We start from the raw sequence: 20324 nt of genomic DNA, 5'->3' as shown, positions 1-20324 counted from the left end.
ACAGACCTCGATAGCCAAGTTTCATAATAAGTCACTGACCAATTGACACTTACTTTACGCGGTTCCTACGGATGTATAGTGTGATAAACAGGCCTCGATAGCCAAGTTTCATAATAAGTCAACGACCGATGGACACTAACTTTAGGCGGTTCCTACGGATCAATAGTGTGATAAACAGTCCTCGATAGCCAAGTTTCATAATAAGTCACAGACCGATGGACACTAACTTTAGGCGGTTCCTAAGGATGTATAGTGTGATAAAAAGGCCTCGATAGACAAGTTTCATAATAAGTCACAGACCGATGGACACTAACTTTAGGCGGTTCTTACGGATCTATAGTGTGATAAACAGGCCTCGATAGCTAAGTTTCATAATAAGTCACTGACCAATTGACACTAACTTTACGCGGTTCCTAAGGATGTATAGTGTGATAAACAGGCCTCGATAGCCAAGTTTCATAATAAGTCACAGACCGATTGACACTAACTTTAGGCGGTTCATACGGATCTATAGTGTGATAAACAGGCCTCGATAGCCAAGTTTCATAATAAGTCACTGACCAATTGACACTAACTTTAGGCGGTTTCTAAGGATGTATAGTGTGATAAACAGGCCTCGATAGCCAAGTTTCATAATAAGTCACAGACCGATGGACACTAACTTTAGGCGGTTCCTAAGGATGTATAGTGTGATAAACAGGCCTCGATAGCAAAGTTTCATAATAAGTCACTGACCAATTGACACTAACTTTACGCGGTTCAGAGATAGTTATGTTTCATAATAAGTCACAGACCAATTAACACTAACTTTAGGCGGTTTCTACGGATGTGTAGTGTGATAAACAGGCCTCGATTGCCAAGTTTTATAATAAGTCACAGACTGATTGACACTAACTTTAGGCGGTTCCTAAGGATGTATAGTGTGATAAACAGGCCTCGATAGCCAAGTTTCATAATAAGTCACTGACCAATTGACACTAACTTTACGCGGTTCCTACGGATGTATAGTGTGATAAACAGGCCTCAATAGCCAAGTTTCATAATAAGTCACAGACCGATGGACACGAACTTTAGGCGGTTCCTAAGGATGTATAGTGTGATAAACAGGCCTCGATAGCCAAGTTTCATAATAAGTCACTGACCAATTGACACTAACTTTACGCGGTTCCTACGGATGTATAGTGTGATAAACAGGCCTCAATAGCCAAGTTTCATAATAAGTCACAGACCGATGGACACGAACTTTAGGCGGTTCCTAAAGATGTATAGTGTGATAAACAGGCCTCCATAGCCAAGTTTCATAATAAGTCACAGACCGATGGACACTAACTTTAGGCGGTTCCTAAGGATCTATAGTGTGATAAACAGGCCTCGATAGCCAAGTTTCATAATAAGTCACTGACCGATGGACACTAACTTTAGGCGGTTCCTAAGGATGTATAGTGTAATAAACAGGCCTCGATAGCCAAGTTTCATAATAAGTCACAGACCGATGGACACTAACTTTAGGAGGTTTTTAGGATGTATAGTGTGATAAACAGGCCTCGATAGCTAAGTTTCATAATAAGTCACAGACCGATTGACACTAACTTTAGGCGGTTCCTACGGATCTATAGTGTAATAAACAGGCCTCGATAGCCAAGTTTCATAATAAGTCACTTACCAATTGACACTATCTTTACGCGGTTCCTAAGGATGTATAGTGTGATAAACAGGCCTCGATAGCCAAGTTTCATAATAAGTCACTGACCGATTGACACTAAATTTAGGCGGTTTCTACGGATGTACAGTGTGATAAACAGGCCTCGATAGCCAAGTTTCATAATAAGTCACTGACCGATTGACACTAACTTTAGGCGGTTCAGAGATAGTTATGTTTCATAATAAGTCACAGACCAATTAACACTAACTTTAGGCGGTTTCTACGGATGTGTAGTGTGATAAACAGGCCTCGATTGCCAAGTTTTATAATAAGTCACAGACTGATTGACACTAACTTTAGGCGTTTCAGAGATAGTTATGTTTCATAATAAGTCACTGACCAATTGACACTAACTTTACGCGGTTCCTACGGATGTATAGTGTGATAAACAGGCCTCGATAGCCAAGTTTCATAATAAGTCACAGACCGATTGACACTAACTTTAGGCGGTTCCTACGGATCTATAGTGTGATAAACAGGCCTCGATAGCCAAGTTTCATAATAAGTCACAGACCGATGGACACTAACTTTAGGTGGTTCAGAGATAGTTATGTTTCATAATAAGTCACAGACCGATTGACACTAACTTTAGGCGGTTCAGAGATAGTTATGTTTGATAAGTCACAGACCGATTGACACTATCTTTAGGCGGTTCAGGATAGTTATATTTCATAATAACGATACTGCAAGGACGAGGATACAGTGGTAGATATTCTCGTAGCATATTGAGTCTTCCACGTCAGAAGACAGAGGTATGAGAATATCAGAACAAGTTTATGGCTAATATCAGGCGACCTTGAAGCCCTAAGGCACATTGTCCACTTTTTCATGAGCTATAAAGGAAGAAGTATCAAAACAAAATTATCTGATCACGTACGGGGTTTCAGATAGGATATTATTTTTAATATTAGTGATGAGCCGTAAAGCGTACATTTGATAACTGATAACATGACAAAATTGACAGACATCGTTAATAGTTTAGATAACAGGACATATCTAAAAAAAAAATCAGAGACTGCTGGAAGATAACCTCTGTGTTTTCTTTACCCCCCCCCCTCCCTCCAAAAAAAAAAAGGGCGGAAAACAAAACATATAAAATCTTATCTGTGTCCAGTTAAATATGCTGCTTATATTTCAAGAAAACTTATAATCTTCAGATTTTGGTGTTGTTGTTTTTTTCTTTAAATTAATACAAGACCTTTTTTAGTTTTATCTTTTTAATGTGGTGTCATTTGTACATGAAACTTTACGTCCTATAGAAGAATTACCTGCTTTACAAGAAAAGAATCCTCCAAAAGGGACTGCCATACCACTACTTTGTTGAAAGTCATCACTAATACAAATTGTCAAAGCCGACAGTATACGTATAGCATAAAATGTTGGTGGGCAGCTCTGGACAAACAAATAATGAGACATTTAGATTTTAAATTTTTATTTTGCAGCAATACATTCTATGTGTGTAGTCGAAAAAATAAAATGTTAGAATGTTTCGTTTTTTGTATTATAAGAGCTATGGGCTATACTACTATAGCATCGCTAGAAGGGTTTCTATGGGAGCTGATAACTCTGAGTGACACCCATTAGGGGTCTGACATGTGAGAAACATTGAAATTTAAAAGCTGTGTACCAATCAATGAATGTGTGTAAAAGCTTTTTGTATTACGTTTCAAAAAAAAAAATCATCCACATAATTTAGCAATTATTTATTTAGGGAAAAGTAAATCTGGGGGACTGTGACACCATAAGAAAATTGCATCGGATGACACCGACCCTAGCGACTCTGCTGGCTACGTATAAAATCTTTACCTCTGTTCCTGTAACTGGATTAACGTGTGTGTATTGATACAGGCCACCAAACAAATAGCCAGAGTCTGGCTCAACTTGTCCAGTCGCCGCACACCAGTACGTAGAATACACAGCTTCACCATATTGCATTATACATCGAATTGGAAAGAAGACAATTCTAGAATAAACAAAAAAAAATATTTAAAGCACCAGTAGGGTGAATTGAATGACAGCATGTATGATTAACAGTATTTTTAGTTGTTTTTTTTAAAGGGATTAAGCAATCAACTAAGAATCACTTAACTGTGAAAATTTATTTCTGTTGTCTCAAAACTCTTATGAAATAGCAGGTCCACCTTTCATTTGGAGGCTCGATACTTCGAGTTAGAATTCAGACTCGAGCAACTTTTTTAAAAATTTAATTTTGAAAAAGCAGCACGGATACCTGCTCCCAGATACCCCATTATTGTTAGTCAACATGACTCCATCTAAACTTTGTTGTTTTGTTGTTTTTTTAACACTAAGACTAACGCCGCTTTATTGATCCTTATGGAAATGTGTTGTGATTACAAGGACTCTTTTCTCATATAAAGACAATACGACAGAAACATACACATACATAGTACCGATACAACATAAAGAGTTCATTAAGCGACTACGCACAGGCATCTTTGGTCCTTTTCATGTTTCCTGATAAACGAGTGACGTTGATACAGTCTTACCGACTAAGGTACGAACGAGTTTTTGTATCGCTCTGTTCTTATATTGATTGACAGCATTCGCCCACTTCGCGAAGACTTGACGTAGTTATGATGGAGCGGGCGGCCGCTGTCTTCCAAGATTTTTCTACTTAGACATTTTTGTTAGAAAAGGTCATTTAAATATAGTAGTGTTGTTTTCAAGTAATTTGTTATATTTTACTTCTTTTTCAATTTAAAACAATGTTACAAAGACAGTTTGTTTGGAGACACAAACTCAAAATCGGCCCCCGAAGTGGTCCACCATGCAGGTAAAAATGCAGGTTTCAATATTTTCAGAAAGAACATCAGACTGAAATTCTATCAATGACAAATGGCAGAGAAGAATGGAGAAAGAAGGTTGACGGATCCTGTGTGGTGCCCCAGCGGTCCACAGTCTAAAGATAGATGAAAGTGAATGTGAAGTCAAAATGTGAACCTGGTTTATCTGATGTCTTATAATGAATATATAATTGCTCTAATTGTTTTGTAAAGTGACAATCTCTTATTTCTCAAGAAAAAAACATTTGCGTAAAAAACAAAACAAAAAAAAATCCTTTAGTTCAGTGTTCTATTCAAGTGGAGTGGCACTGCAGTTCACGCGATAATATGAAAAACTACTTATTAATTGTTATTTTGAATTATGTCCAACTTATATGCATGCTAAATAGATTTTTCTCTTTAAAAAAAGTAAAAATGTTTGTGTGTAAATGTAGTAGTTAGTATAATAGAACTTCCTAATTTTTGCAATACAAATGTAAAAAAAACATATTTTTTTTTCACCACAAATCTAAAACCGTTTACAGAAATGTAGTAAAAATATGGTAAATTGCCATCTCCCCTACTAAGGAGGAATGGTAAATAGTTGTAAAAGTGGTGTGTTTTTATGAAAAAAACTTCTTGCATATGTGCTTTAAAAAATTTGATTTTTCGGTTTCAGAAAACAAAAGTAGCCGTTGCATCAGAACTTTGAATGGTCTAACATATCTTTATGTCGAATTTTCAATCTTTTCGAGTTTACGAGATCTAAACGGGATGGACGGACGGACAGATGGACAGATATTCCAAACAAAACTAATAGCTTCTTTTCCCCTTTTGGAGACCGCTAAAAAGCACTTTTTTGGAAGACTATATTATATTATACTAGACATGTGTTACCCGCGACCCGCGGGTCTTTATTTGCGCATTACTGTCGATATAGTCACTGAGTTTCGTTAACAATTAAACGAAATAATAATGTAATAAATAAAGTGAATGTGTCAATGTAAAAACAGTGTGAATGAAGCTATCAAATCAGAATAGCTAATAGGCTTAAATCCATTTGTTCAAATTAAAACATTTGCTTGTAGGCCTACATATATTTGATTAAAATTTGAGACGAATAGACTTAATTTTGTATGTTCATGTGTTACAGTATAAAGTAGATCTTTAGGTAGATATAGATCTAAATCTACACTAATCTAGAGGCTTTTATAGAGTTCATTCTGTGTTGCGCATGCGTGACCTTTTTTCATGAATGAATATAGGCCTATCTCAACACGGCTACGCAGCTTTATTTAGCGAACAGCAAACGAATGTATTAAAAATGCTTTAGGAAAACAAATTTTAATACTAATTTGATTAAAATATGAAATGAATGGACAATAATTAGTATGTTTATGTGTTAAAGCATAAAACTATCTTTGCGAAAAGAAGTTTTATCATCTTAGAGTTCAATAAGAGTTTTAGACCTAGGCCTACGAATAGACTCAGTAGAGAGATGTGTTAATCACTGTTAATGTGTAACCATTTGGTAATGTCTAATGAAAGGATGTTCGCCAGACATTATCCGCGGCCTGCGGGTCTAAGTTTGTGTTTACTAATCTAGTGGATTGGATTTAGATGTATGTTAAACTTAACTAATGATCCTTTCAAGTTTTTTCTCTTTCGCTACGAAAATAAAATTTAGGTTTGCGAAAATGGGATTACCCGAAGCCGATACATTCATATCTATTAAAAACGAAAAGAGCGATAGCTTTGTTAAATGAATGGGATTATAAAGTGAACAATTAAACGAAATAATTTTTAGTACGCGATTCATGAATGAATATAGATCTAGGCCTATCTCAACTCGGCTTCGCAGCTTTCGTAAACGAATGTAGCTTTAGAAAACCAAATTTGAATGTTTATTTGATCAAAATATGAAATGAATGGACTTTAATTAATATGTTTGTGTTAAAGTATAAAACTATCTGTGCGAAGAGAAGTTTTATCATCTTAGAGTTGAATTAGAGTTTTAGATCTAGGGATGGGATTATAAAGTAAACAATTAAACGAATTAATATTTAGTACGCGATTCATTACGGTATTGTCTAATGTAATAATGTTCGTCAGGAAATCTGTAATCACAGATATAAGGAACTAATTTATGTAAAAAATGCTTTTGAAACACAAAATTGAAGGTTAATTTTATTATATAATGAAATCAATGGATCTTCTTTTGTATTTTCATGTGTCAAAGTAAAAAACTATCTGCGCAAAGTGTATTTCTTAAAATTAGATCTAGGTCTAAATCCTTTCTATCTTTTCTCATGTCAACATTGTAGACATAGCCTAGATCCATAAAATACTATAGCTGTAATAGAGTCGGACAACTTTTTTTTTTTTTGAGGGTCTTAAGTTTGTTTTAGGGCTACAATACATACACTACATTCTAAGTTTGTACCCAAGGAACATTCCTGCCTAGTTTTATCAAGATTGGTCAAGCGGTTTGATGTCTATAAGTAACATACATACATACATACATACATACATACATACATACATACATACATACATACATACATACATACATACATACATACATACATACATACATACATACATACAAACAAACACCTCACATTCTACTTTATAATATAGATTACTAGGGGTAGGTTAACAATATTTATTCACAGCTCAAGGCATGAATGGCGTCATATTTGTTTTATAATGCCGTCTATATGTTGTTGTTTTTTAAAGAAAAAACAGCTACACTTTCTTTATAAATAAAATATCTTGGATTTTTTACATTTTCCCCAGAAAAAGTAAATATCCAATCACTTTCCCTAGTAGATCCTAAATTCAGAGTCTACTTGTAGTTTCTTCGGCTCTCCCATTTCATAAACGTACATATATTAAATGTCGTGGTACCAATCCATCAGAGAAAAAGTGAGGGCCCAAAGTAGGTTAAGATACATTTTTCAATCTTTTTTTTTTGGATGGAGGTGATTTTCTACACTGTCACCTTGTGCCGATGGTACGGCGGGCCGGATAGAACCCCGTCACGGGCCGGATCTGGCCAGCGGGCCGTATTTTGGGCATCACTGGTCCAATGAAATAATGTTCGCCAGGAAATCTGTAGTCACAGATATCAGGAACTAATTTATGTAAAAAATGCTTTTGGATAATCTAGTGGATTGGATTTAGATGTATGTTAAACGTAGCTAATGATCCTTTCACGTTATTTCTCTTTCGCTACGAAAATAAAATTAGTTTTGAGAAAATGGGTTTACCCGAAGTCGATACATTCTTATCTATTAAAAACGAAAAGAGCGATAGCTTTGTTAAATGAATGGGATTATAAAGTGAAGAATTAAACGAAATAATGTTTAGTACGCGATTCATGAATGAATATAGATCTAGGCCTATCTCAACTCGGCTTCGCAGCTTTCGTAAACGAATGTAGCTTTAGAAAACCAAATTTGAATGTTTATTTGATCAAAATATGAAATGAATGGACTTTAATTAATATGTTTATGTGTTAAAGTATAAAACTATCTGTTCGAAGAGAAGTTTTATCATCTTAGAGTTGAATTAGAGTTTTAGATCTAGGGATGGGATTTTAAAGTAAACAATTATACGAATTAATATTTAGTACGCGATTCATTACGGAATTGTCTAATGAAAGAATGTTCGTCAGGAAATCTGTAATTACAGATATAAGGAACTAATTAATGTAAAAAATGCTTTTGAAACACAAAATTGAAGGTTAATTTTATTATATAATGAAATCAATGGATCTTCTTTTGTATTTTCATGTGTCAAAGTAAAAAACTATCTGCGCAAAGTGTATTTCTTAAAATTAGATCTAGGTCTAAATCCTTTCTATCTTTTCTCATGTCAACATTGTAGACATGGCCGAGATCCATAAAATACTATAGCTGTAATAGAGTCGGACAAGTTTATTTTTTTTGAGGGTCTTAAGTTTGTTTTAGGGCTACAATATATACACTACGGTCTAAGTTAGTACCCAAGGAACATTCCTGCCTAGTTTTATCAAGATTGGTCAAGCGGTTTTGATGTCTATAAGTAACATACATACATACATACATACATACATACACCTCACATTCTACTTTATAATATAGACAAGATGTTACGTTATGTTATGTTATATTATATTATACTAGTCGACCGGCGACGTAGCATACGCCGCTATTCTGCAGGGCCGGCCGTAGGCCACATTACATTATATTATATTATATTATATTATATTATATTATATTATATTATATTATATTATATTATATTATATTATATTATATTATATTATATTATATTATATTATATTATATTATATTATATCATATTAGATTAGATTAGATTAGATTAGATTATATTATAGATAGATAGATAGATAGATAGATAGATAGATAGATAGATAGATAGATAGATAGATAGATAGATAGAGATAGAGATAGAGATAGAGATAGAGATAGAGATAGAGATAGAGATAGAGATAGAAATAGAGATAGAAAGAGATAGAAATGATTAATATATCGTGAAGTTGTTATTTCCGAAAGAAGTAAAAGATATAAGCACTCCACTATGAATAAAATTCCACGCGTCTCTGAAAGCAATTTCAACTCCAACCCTTTACGTGTGTCTCAGATGTTTCTAACCAGTAAGCTTCGTACATGACAGGCTCAAGTCTTGGATAAATACCCACTTAGGAGAAAGAAAACTTGGAATTCAAACTTTCGCTGCCTTCTGGCTATACTGAAACATGGAAAAGGCTTCAGGAGTCAACCCTAACGCAAAGTCAAGAGCCGGTTAACTTAATGCAGCTTGAAGCACGCAGTGCTACACCCTAGCAGAACCTGGACAAATCAGCTGCGTGGAGAGGGAAAACAGCTGTTTGGCTGACATTTACCAGATCATAGCAGAACCTCCGGCTTTAATGTTATTGACTAATTTGTGTACGTAGCAAGATTTTTATGTAACATATACGACATAGAATTCTAACATTATGTGTTAGTAAACCAACTAAATATTTAAACCTGAGATATTGTGCTTACCGACATGATGATAATGATTTGATTGATCCTTTCTGTAACAATACAGGCATGTAAGATTTAGGACACGAATAACTTCCTGTCTTGGGGTTGACTTGGGTCAGTTTTTCACATGGGTTTTTTTTGTCAAAATATTCGAGTCCATACACTGAGCATGTTTGATATACACCTGAGGAATAAAAGTAAAAGCCGAGAAAATGAAAGGATTTGATTATATTTTTCTTACATTATTTGGTTCTGTGGGAGTGAAAGGGTGGTTAGGAAACTAGGCACAAAAGGTCATGCAGAAATAAAAAAAGAAACTGAAGGCACTCTGAATCAAAACAAATCTCACATTTCTTTAAGCTAGCATGGCCGAAGTAAAGATAGACAAGTTATAATTAGCTTGCTTCTAATTTAAAAGCTGAAACAACTTAACAGAGCCTTTTTTTTTTTGAAAATTCACTTTCCTGTTAATTTTTTTTTTTTAATCAAAGGAATATTACATTTATTTAAACGCATCCCAATGCGTGTACCTGGAATGAAAACTTCTAGAAATAAGATTATAAAATCAAGTCTGAGTAAGGAAAATATAGCCAGCTCCCTTACAAACAGCACAAATCCATAAAGTTTTTTAAGAATCTTCATGAGCAATAAAAATCGCTCAAATAATCAAACAGTATTTTAAAAAAGCCCATTAAAGTAGAAGATGGTTTTGTGGCCTCTTACAAAATTAAAGAGCTAATTAGGAAAAAAACTAGTCTCATGGTGTTCAAAAATGTATCATTCCAGCTTTACGAGATGTCATTTTAAAAGTGGCGTATCAAGTTCCAAAGTGGTTTTAAGAGTATTATCAATATATCAATATGTATATCAATATATTATTTAAAAAACTAATTGATAGAGCAACAACAAATAAAGAAAACCAACATTTCTTTACAACAGAATAAGTAAACTTTCACTTAAAATCTTTTATTGTTATTTTGTTATGTACGATATTTTCATGGCATTAATATAGAGTTTTTTTTTCTTACATAAAAAGTAAATCTTTTTTTTTTTAGCAGAGACTGTTTTTTGGTAAATAATGAAATACCATTACGCCATTACGAAATTGTATGGCTTATGTGGGTAATGGAGCAACATCAATGGCAACATGTTATTGCTAAATAACGTATCACACAGCTTCAGTCATCTTTAAATCTCATTGCAAAAACTGTACATAAACTACAAACCTATGTGAAAAAATAACTTATCTTTCAACAGATTTGTGAAACAAATGAAGATAATATGCTCAACTCTTATGGCCGACTGAGGTTCAAAAGGGAATTGTCATGTTTGTTTGTCGAACTCTTTAATACAATTAAGAATTTCTTTTAAGAATCAGGAAGATCATTCATCAGTTAAGTAAAGTTAATGATTCAAAGATGGTTACTAAAAGGCCACTCACGCAAGTGACGCATGAAAAGAAATTGACATTTCTTGATTCAAAGCTAATTATTGTCTCTTTTATTGATACATTAAACCTCTTTTGTTGTTTTACAATCTACCTGAGCTTATTTGTTGGCGAATGAATACTGCCTGAGGTCATCGATATCTATGCATCTGCCAGGTTCCTTATGTCCATGTAGTGCGGAATCTTGGAGTTTTCTTCGACTCAACACTATCTTTCGACCCACACATAAGTCAGCTCTGCAAGGGTCTTTATCTGCAGCTGCGCAGATTACGCCAGATCCGACCATATTTAACAACGGAGTCAACAAAAACGCTAGCTGTGGCATTCATACTCTCCCGCATTGACTAGTGCAACGCCGTGCTGCAGGTAAATCCAATGACAAAATCGCCAAGCTGCAACGCATTCAGAACAACGCCTCACGTATAGTCATAAGGAAAACAAGACGAGATTCTGCTACTACGCTCTTGCGCACGCTCCATTGGCTTCCAATGAAAGCGAGAATTAATTACAAGGTCACCACACTTTGTCCACACTTTGTCATCAGTGTATATATAACAATGAGATGCCCTTGTACATTCGCGAACTGATTACTCCATATGTCCCCCAGAGAGCCCTGCGCTCAATGGACTCAACGCTTTTGGTGGTGCCACGTTTTTTCAGTGCACGACCAAAAGTTTGGAACTTGCTACCCATTAATCTCAGACAGACATGCTACACTACTTTCAAGAAGAAAATGACCTACCAGTTTAAAACTTTTTTAGATTAGTTTGTCATTTTAGCTGTTGTATTTATGTTTGCAATGTTATCACAGCGCACTGAGCCTACATTTTGTTTGTTAGCAGCACTTTATAAATAAAATTATTATTATCTCACTTAATGAAAAAATGACAACTAGCTTCAAGAATGTAAAAACCGAAACTTGGATGACATATTTTTTTAAACATCTGTTATTAATGTTCAAGCTGATTCGCAGTAAAAAATTACAAAATTGTGTCACAATAAAAAGAATTATAACAAAGGAAGCACAAAAGAGATATGGCACCATTTAAATATTCTTGTCCTGTGGTAAAAATTTCAATTGCTATTTTTAGAATTTCTCTCAATAAGAAAAGTTGAAACTGGATTCCGATTTAGGGCTGTAAAAAGATTAATGCGTAAGTAAAGAAATAGAATGCATGTTGCTACTTGTGTCTTGATTTAACTAATATTGTTAAACTGCATGAGGCACAATGTTCCCATTAGCTAAAGTGTTTTTTTAGTGACTCCAACATTAATAATAGTTATATTAAAAAAAAATAATTTAAATGTTTATCCAAAAGATAGTAATGTTCCGAAATTTAAAAAATCACTATTGAACGATTTTAAAAAATCATGACATGCGTACCCTTATAAAAAAAACACTGGATATAGATATAGATAGATAGATTAATTGATGAACAATCTAAGGTAGTAGGTTACTGTAGTCTGGAAGAGTTTTAATTCGAAGGTCACAGCATACCAAAATAGACCTACTTTGGAATTATACAATTCAGACTTCAAATAATTATTGTAGACTGTTTCGAACTTGTCATATTTATATACAATTCAATATGACATTTAAAGAGTAAACAATATAAAGGGATGATTAATAACTGAAAAATAATACCTCCAAATGAGACATTAGTTGGTCGAGCCGTACACGAACCATCATCAAAGTTGGCAGAGAAACTGAAATTGGGAGAGCCAAGCTTGGTACATCCTCTGTAAGTATTCATTTCATAGTACAGCTCTATGGACTCACGTACAATCTAAAGTCATACCAAAGTAAAAATTAGCCAAATTAATAACCGAAGTGTTTTTTATAAAGCTTATAGGTGGATAATTTTTGGTTCAAATGATACAGCTATTAAATGTTACAACAATTATATGTTGCAAGTTTAAAGGTAACAAAATTTATATCACTCGTCAAAGGTCAAAGGTTCCACTTATTAAAGAAAAACAGTTTATTAACTTGCAAAGTCATGGGTTTCTAGGATCTGGAATGTGAACACGGATTCCGAAAATGCCCTCAATAAAGTGTTAATTTTGTATCATGTCGTCTTTCAAAAATATATTTGGTCAAAATTACAAATAAAGAATTATATATGATAAATTTAACCGCTTTGGTTTCGATTATGAAAATATCTTACTTGTCCTAGATCCAAGGTAAGAGAAAACAGGTTGAATTTTCATATTTTCGTCCACCGCAAGTGGGAGAATTAGTGATAGTTGTGTCATTGAGTCTATAATATTAAGCAGAAAGTAAGGCGTATGTATGTATGTATGTATGTATGTATGTATGTATGTATGTATGTATGTATATATGTATGTATTTTTGTATATACGTATTTATGTATGTATGGTTGTATGTGTGTATGTTCTTAATAGAAATCAAAACCGTTTGACCAATGTTGATAAAATCTTCGCATAAATGTTCCTTGGGTACTAACTGGAACCGTAACGTATGTGCAGTAACCCTAAAACAAACTTATAACCCTCAAAAAAAAGTTTCCAAACTCTATGAAAGTATTACTATTTCACAGATCTAGGTCATATAGACATGTTTATATGAGACAAGATCGAAAGAAATACTTTTTGCAAAGATAGTTTTTTTACTTTGACAAATGAAAATACAAAATATAGTCCATTGATTTCATTATTTAATAAAATTAACCTTCGGATTTGTCTTTCAAAAACATTTTTACATAAATTCGTTCCTTATTTCTACGAATTTAGACGTACTTTATATTTCATTCTTCGGTAGCTTTTTTCATTGGAGAAGAAAATCTATCGAAACCTACATCTAACTCTACATCTAACTCTAATCTTATCTTATCTTATATTATACAGACGTCACTTCAAAAATGTCTTACGCGCCATGCATCTAACACTTGAACATACAAAATAAAGTCCATTCATTTCATATTTTAATCAAATTCACCTTTAACTGTTTTGTTTCTAAAGCATTTTTGCATACATTCGTTCGCTATAGCTGCCATGCTGATATACATTTTAATAGTCCCATTCATTTATTGTGCACACTTAATATGCGCTATGTAAACACACTATGATTGGACAGGCTACATGAGGCTATATACGGGGGAAATTAAATATACTAGCATACAATAATTAATAAGCTTCTTGAGCCCTTGAATTCACTTTTATAATAGTAGGTCAACATCTATTATAATAGAATCTAGACTCTAGATCTAAATATATGTAGGCCTACAAGCAAATGTTTTTATTTTAAAAAAAATGGATTAGGTCTATTAGCTATTTTTGATAGCTCCATTCATACTATTTTTTTACATTCACGCATTCGCTTTCTATAACATTATTATTTCGTTTAATTGTTTCCAAAACACTCTCAGTGACTATATCGACACCGATACGCAAATTAAGGACCGCGGGCCGCGGGTAATGTATTTTTTTTTGGGGGGTGGGGTAGGGGCTGGTTAAAATATTGTCTTTTTTGTCTAAAATTATTCATTAGTTATTAAGAGAGAACTGATCGCTCTAAATAAGTCGGCTTCTTGAAGGAGGTACTGTCGTTTTTTTTTTTATAAACGAATGTTTTTATATATTTGTTTTTGATAGTAAAATGTTTGATGTTGATATTAACAAGGCCATCCTCTCACCTTACTCACTCTCACAATCTAAGTCTAAGTAATTAGGGTGGTATCAGGTCGATACATAAAAAAGATAATTCGTTGATCTCTGGCAGTTTGATCAGTAAACTTTTCGGTTGGAAGCACTTAAGCAATTAAGACTGTTATTCAGTAATGAAGACATGAATTAGGTATGTTTTGAACATCAGTTATTATTGCACAATATATAATATTAGAATCCCCTTACCTTTTCTACTTCATAAACTGTCGTGGGAGTTACTTCCGGCAAGGTCTGTGGAGTGACCAAGAAGTACAAAGGATCACCTGCCCTATCCATGGGGACCACGTTCTTGTCAACACCTTCAGTCCACTCGTCTAGAGTCATGTTTCCAATGCGATACAATGGTCCACCGAGTGTCCTTATAACCGAATGTGTCAGACTTTTATTGTAGGAGTCACTCACTTTGTCATCTGTTTTATGGCTACAAATATTTAGGAAAAACAAAATATAAATGTATTACAAAGACGATGCAAATGATGTAAAAAAAAATTAAAAACATATAATTTTTTGTAGATGAAACGAAAAATGTTTTAACCAGTGAAAAGTAGTTTTATGTATTATACTGAATACTTAAGTGTTACAATAAGTTTTGTTTACTCAAAATATTGATTTTATAACTGTCATAGGTTTACTATTCTATTTCTAATTATAACTCGATAGAATCTACCTTAGGTCTCGTTACGTCTAGGTGTCCCTGGTTCAGTTCTAGTTAACGAAATAAAACTATTAAACAACTAGCTCAAACACATAAACTTAAATCAGCTTTACTGCATATCACACACGCTGGTCTCTGTCTGACAACAAAACACACTTCCGGTCATTCGCGCAGATTGTAAAAATAGATTATACATACATACACACATTCATCCGTCACAATAACAAAATATAGAAGTTAAAAAATCAGAGGCGTCGTCAGAATTGGTGTCACCAAGCTAATGGTATCACTCTCCCATAACAAAAAAAAAAGACCATACGTTCTTTGTGGCCAACGTCAACGAGCTAGCGTGTAATGAGACCATAACAACGACCTATTCCCTTTACCTTTCCCCAACTTATCTCAAGAATTAAAAATTAGACTTGGGTGGAAGCATGAGCTTCCTAAAAAAATCCCAAAAAATTCAAAATTTCAGGCTCCACTTAGATACTAACCCGAGACCTAAGTTTAATAAGCCACTCACTTTACCAGTCAGCCACTTCGCCCCACTTCCTCCCTAAACCGTTTCCATAATAAATTTTCGAAATTAAATCTGTCGATATAATCTCTTCAACCATAAAACTAATTATCTACATTCTTAGAAACACAGCTTTACAATATTTAAGTGTAGGGTCTCTTTCATTTTTAAATTTACATATCACCCCCAACTAGGTGTCATCCAGAACGGTAGCACCCTTCGTACACAAGTAGTGACGCCACTGATTATTGTAAAACAATCGCATAAAAATAAAGACAATAAAGGCAAACGAACTTTTTTCTGTAATTCTTAATCTTAATTTAAAAAAACATTACCCATAAGAAGCACTCATATGAAATATGCCAAGGAATGAAGCACTTGCTGATACTAAAATGGACGTTTTAGATTCTCTACTGGAAGAGACAAAGTCACTCTTGAGGTAATCATCCTTGACAAGTCCAGCTCCGGCGGTAACACTTGTCAAGACATGGGTACCTTGTGAAATACGAACATCGAAAAATACACCCTAGTCTGAAGGATTGTATAGTTTTACATTTTTTTGTGATCATATTTTTTATAGAACAATGTAACATTAAAGTCGATCAGTTATTTTCAATAACGAATATAACAATGTGCTTGGTATCTTTGCAAAGCAATTAGAAATATTGTACTGAAGCTTGATTGACAGTTGTAAAGATAGCTAACATTGTAATAAACACATACCCAACCTAAATCTTTAATAAAAAGAGGGTTGTGAATATTGAGAAGATTCTACGAGTAAATTAGTTGAATCTTTTCCATTCCAATCAAATCGTGATGTTATATCTAAACAAGTGAAGACATTCACTAAAGAGAATCTTTATTTTGTCTTTGATGTAGTTGTCATACATTTCTTTGTTTTAGCGAAAAAAAGCCAATTCGTCTCTAAACGATTGAACATACCAAAATCTCTGACCAGCAATTGTCCTTCATATCTGGCTTGTTCAGTCTGGTTCATCTCAAGTCTAGCTGCTATATTCAGTAACCGAATTCTGAACTGTGAACTTAAGACTGGATCTGGTTGAAGTTTTGCTTCATACCTAACAAAAATAAACAACATGTAAACAAAATACTTTTTTAAAAGCCAAAGCTTATATATGATCAGCACAATTAATACCATATCTTTCAATTTTGCAAACTTTATCTCCTTTTTTCTATATTAAACAAAAGCGATTAATTAACAGTAATTAATTAACTAATATTATATAAGGAAAGAACAGCACAATTAATACCAAATCTTTCAATCTTACAATATTTCTCTCTCTTTTTATGTTAAACAAACTTAATAAATTACCACTAATTAATTATCTAATTAGTTTTCTTTTTTTGAATGATTATTGTGTTGTCATCGTCAATGGACAGTGTGCAAAGTTTTAACTTGATCCGAATATGGAAAGTGGGAGTTACATATTACCTTTTAAATAATGTGAACAATAACAATGTTATAAGTTTAATCAAAATATTTGGTTATGGGTTTTGAGAATGGAAATTGGTAATAATGGTAATTTTCCCAAGAGGGCAAGATACCATGTTTCAAAGTTGCATTCGATCAGCTCTAACAGTTTACAACGTCTTCAGAATACTTATATAATGTTATTAAAGTGTTTAAAAAAATTATTAATGAAAAAAAAAAGAAAAGTCTTATGAACATATTGAATAAAAATGAAATATTCAGAAGTTTTTTTGTTTTTTTTTTGCAATAATAATAATATAACAAATAAAATATAAATAAATAAATAAAAAGCTTCATATTTCATCCAATTTTACATCTAGCTAAAATGCAACTACTTCAACTCCCTGTGACTCTGCATTTAAATGTGGCTGGATCTTTAAAAATATCAATAAAATGTTTCTCTTAAATATTGGAGCCTAATTGTACCTTGTCCTCCTTGCAGCTTGTGGCCTTACCTGTTGTACCTGATCTGTACTCGGACAGTCACGGCCTTGTCTTCAATCTGTTTCGACTTGAGTTCTTCGTGCTCGTAGGAGAACTTGCCGCTGACAGAGACGAAACCCAAAGACATCCCAGTCTCTATGTTGACGGTGTTTGCTGTCAGCGAGGAGGAGTTATGCCAGGTCTCTATCAGCTCAGCAAATGTCTCCACTCTACTGGTCTGTTGTCAAATTAAGACAAAACCTTAATGCTTTTACATTCAGTACATTGCATTAGACTTAGACTTTTTAAAAGGAACTATCAACTGTAATTTGTAACTCATTACAAAAAAATCTGAAACAAAATATATTTTAAAAAAGGTTATAAAAGGCAAAGAACTGTATACTTAGAGCACATATCTCAATAGTGTAATATTTATTTCCCTTTTATTGTATATAAATATTTAATTAACTGGATATTTTGTTTTTCTTTTTCTTCTTCCTAGTTCTCGTTGTTATGTTGGAGCCTTCAGATATACGACATGAACTGCGTAGTGGTTCCCAAATCAGAGAGTTCTTCTTATAGTTTTCTTTCTATAGGGGTGTTTTAAAAAATGAAGTTTTGGAGAATATGGTCATCATTCTCCGATGACATTCCAAAAGGGCATATTTCGCTTGTTCCAATTTTTAAATTCCGGACATATTCTTTTTCATTCTGTTGTGTCCGGTTCTGTACCGGACAATAGGGGTAATTTGATATAAGTATTATAAAGTAAAACGGATGAATATCCTATCTTAAAAAAATAAATACATTAAAGCTCATAGAAGAATTGTTGCCAGATTTAATTGCAATGACAACAAATGAAAACAAAACACTTTTGTGGATAAGATCAAACATTACCTTGAGAGGAACTGTGAATAAGTTGTCAGGTATCAGGAAGTTTCCGTCATCAGTCACCTTGCATTGAGTAAAGTTGTAGCTGATAACTTGCCCAGCGATTGCATTACGGAGATTATCCCAACCCACACCTGGTAACACCTGGAAAACATTGGCATATTTTTTAAGTAATAAGAATAATACTCAAATACTCAATTATATTTAAATGTAACCTGATCAGAAAAAGTGTTGGCATGTTTAGAATAGGTATTATATGTATTTATGCATACATTTTAACACTCAATTTTATATACTAATCAAGTAACCATCAAGAAAGTGTTTTGTATCACAGAAATACCGCTGCCATGGATATCGAAGGCGATTTCAATCTTTCGCCGAAACTGTATGATCAATCCAAGAATATAATGACCACATCGTAGCTCAAAAGGGCTTTCCAAAGCGAATATAAGATTAAAACTAATTTTACAGTTCTAGGATACTATTCTGTGCATACAATGGGCGTAGCCAGGATTTTTTATCGGGGGGGGGATTTCATTTCGGGGGGGGGGGGGGGGTTTGAACCCCAAACCCCTTCCCCCCTGGCTACGCCCATGGTGCATACCACTGCATGCTCAATCAGGAACAGAGAATGTCAACTGCTGTGTTGTCTACCACATTTTTCTTTCAATGCTACAAAACTTTGTTGCTTGATGTACAGAGGTATGCAAGTTTCCCTTTTTTCTTCTTCTTGTTCTAGCCAGCTTTATTGCTGCTAAGCTGTGAGCTCTTTTGCAGACTGTGCCAAGGAAAACAAATGTGCTTCAGTTGTTCAGCACTGCCGTACAGGGTGTTGGTTATGTTGGGCTGTAGTGGAAGAAGGGTCTGCCTAAGGTGGATTAAGGAGGGGCATTCAAAGAGGATATGGTTTACGGTTTCAATGGGGTGGGCGCAGTGTCTGCAAAGGGGGAGTTGTGTGGAGTTTATTTTGTTCAGGTGGTAATTTAATAGTGGTGTGTGTCCTGTTCTTAGTTGAATAAACTATAGAACTTTTGATAAGTTGGTTAGTCCTCGAATTAATGTATATTTCTGTTTAAATAATATATTTATGTCATTTATTCCTAACAAATATCACATTTTTATACGCGTAACTACATTCTTATGAAAATATACTTACATTTCGAGAGTAACAAAATTCACATTCTCATAAAAATAACTAAATTCTTATCAAAATAGAGTCGTGTAAGAGAAATACCTCAAATCGCTGTACATCCAAATGACTGTGTCTTGACTTGTCCTGACATCTACGTGGGTCCCCTACAGGCCAGTCAGACTTGAAAGTATCGTAGTTAGTTTGATGAGGCCCTTCTGGTAAAGCTGTCCCAAGGATGTTGGTTAAAACTGCTATCGTAATGAAGCCATATCGTAGTAACTATTCAAGGATTTTACAAGAAACATACAAAGTTTGTTTTTTTAAAGACCATCTTTATGAAACTGAAGACTTTTTGTTTCAGCGTAACTTGGCTTTATTAACTAGTGAATGATAGATTTAAAAAAAAAAAACGCAATATTTTTACACTGCCCCATATTTCCCTCTCCCAGAAAAAAAACCTGGTTAAGTGCATGTATAAATCTGCTCAGAGTTTATAAATCCACACACGCAATATTAAAATATATTGGTCTCGTTTAAAATACTGGATCTAGATATA

General features: G+C 33.9%; 1 protein-coding gene across 1 annotated transcript in view; it reads right to left on the bottom strand.

The window, feature by feature from the left end:
• LOC106050418 (macrophage-expressed gene 1 protein-like) overlaps positions 1-20324 on the bottom strand; it is a 30980-nt gene that overhangs the window by 8399 nt on the left and 2257 nt on the right. Inside the window, exons 2-11 of the mRNA XM_056026108.1 lie at positions 19871-20047; positions 18643-18780; positions 17778-17983; positions 16773-16909; positions 16166-16325; positions 14845-15079; positions 12617-12758; positions 9543-9708; positions 3509-3665; positions 2971-3094 (exon numbers count right to left, since the gene is read on the bottom strand). Coding sequence (XP_055882083.1) covers positions 2971-3094; positions 3509-3665; positions 9543-9708; positions 12617-12758; positions 14845-15079; positions 16166-16325; positions 16773-16909; positions 17778-17983; positions 18643-18780; positions 19871-20047 — 1642 coding nt within the window. The remainder of the gene's footprint in view (positions 1-2970; positions 3095-3508; positions 3666-9542; positions 9709-12616; positions 12759-14844; positions 15080-16165; positions 16326-16772; positions 16910-17777; positions 17984-18642; positions 18781-19870; positions 20048-20324) is intronic.

The sequence above is a fragment of the Biomphalaria glabrata genome, chromosome 4 (genome assembly GCF_947242115.1).
Source record: "Biomphalaria glabrata chromosome 4, xgBioGlab47.1, whole genome shotgun sequence".
Taxonomy (NCBI): domain Eukaryota; kingdom Metazoa; phylum Mollusca; class Gastropoda; family Planorbidae; genus Biomphalaria; species Biomphalaria glabrata.
Note: the sequence above shows the minus strand (reverse complement) of the source record. Positions and strands in the feature narration are given on the sequence as shown.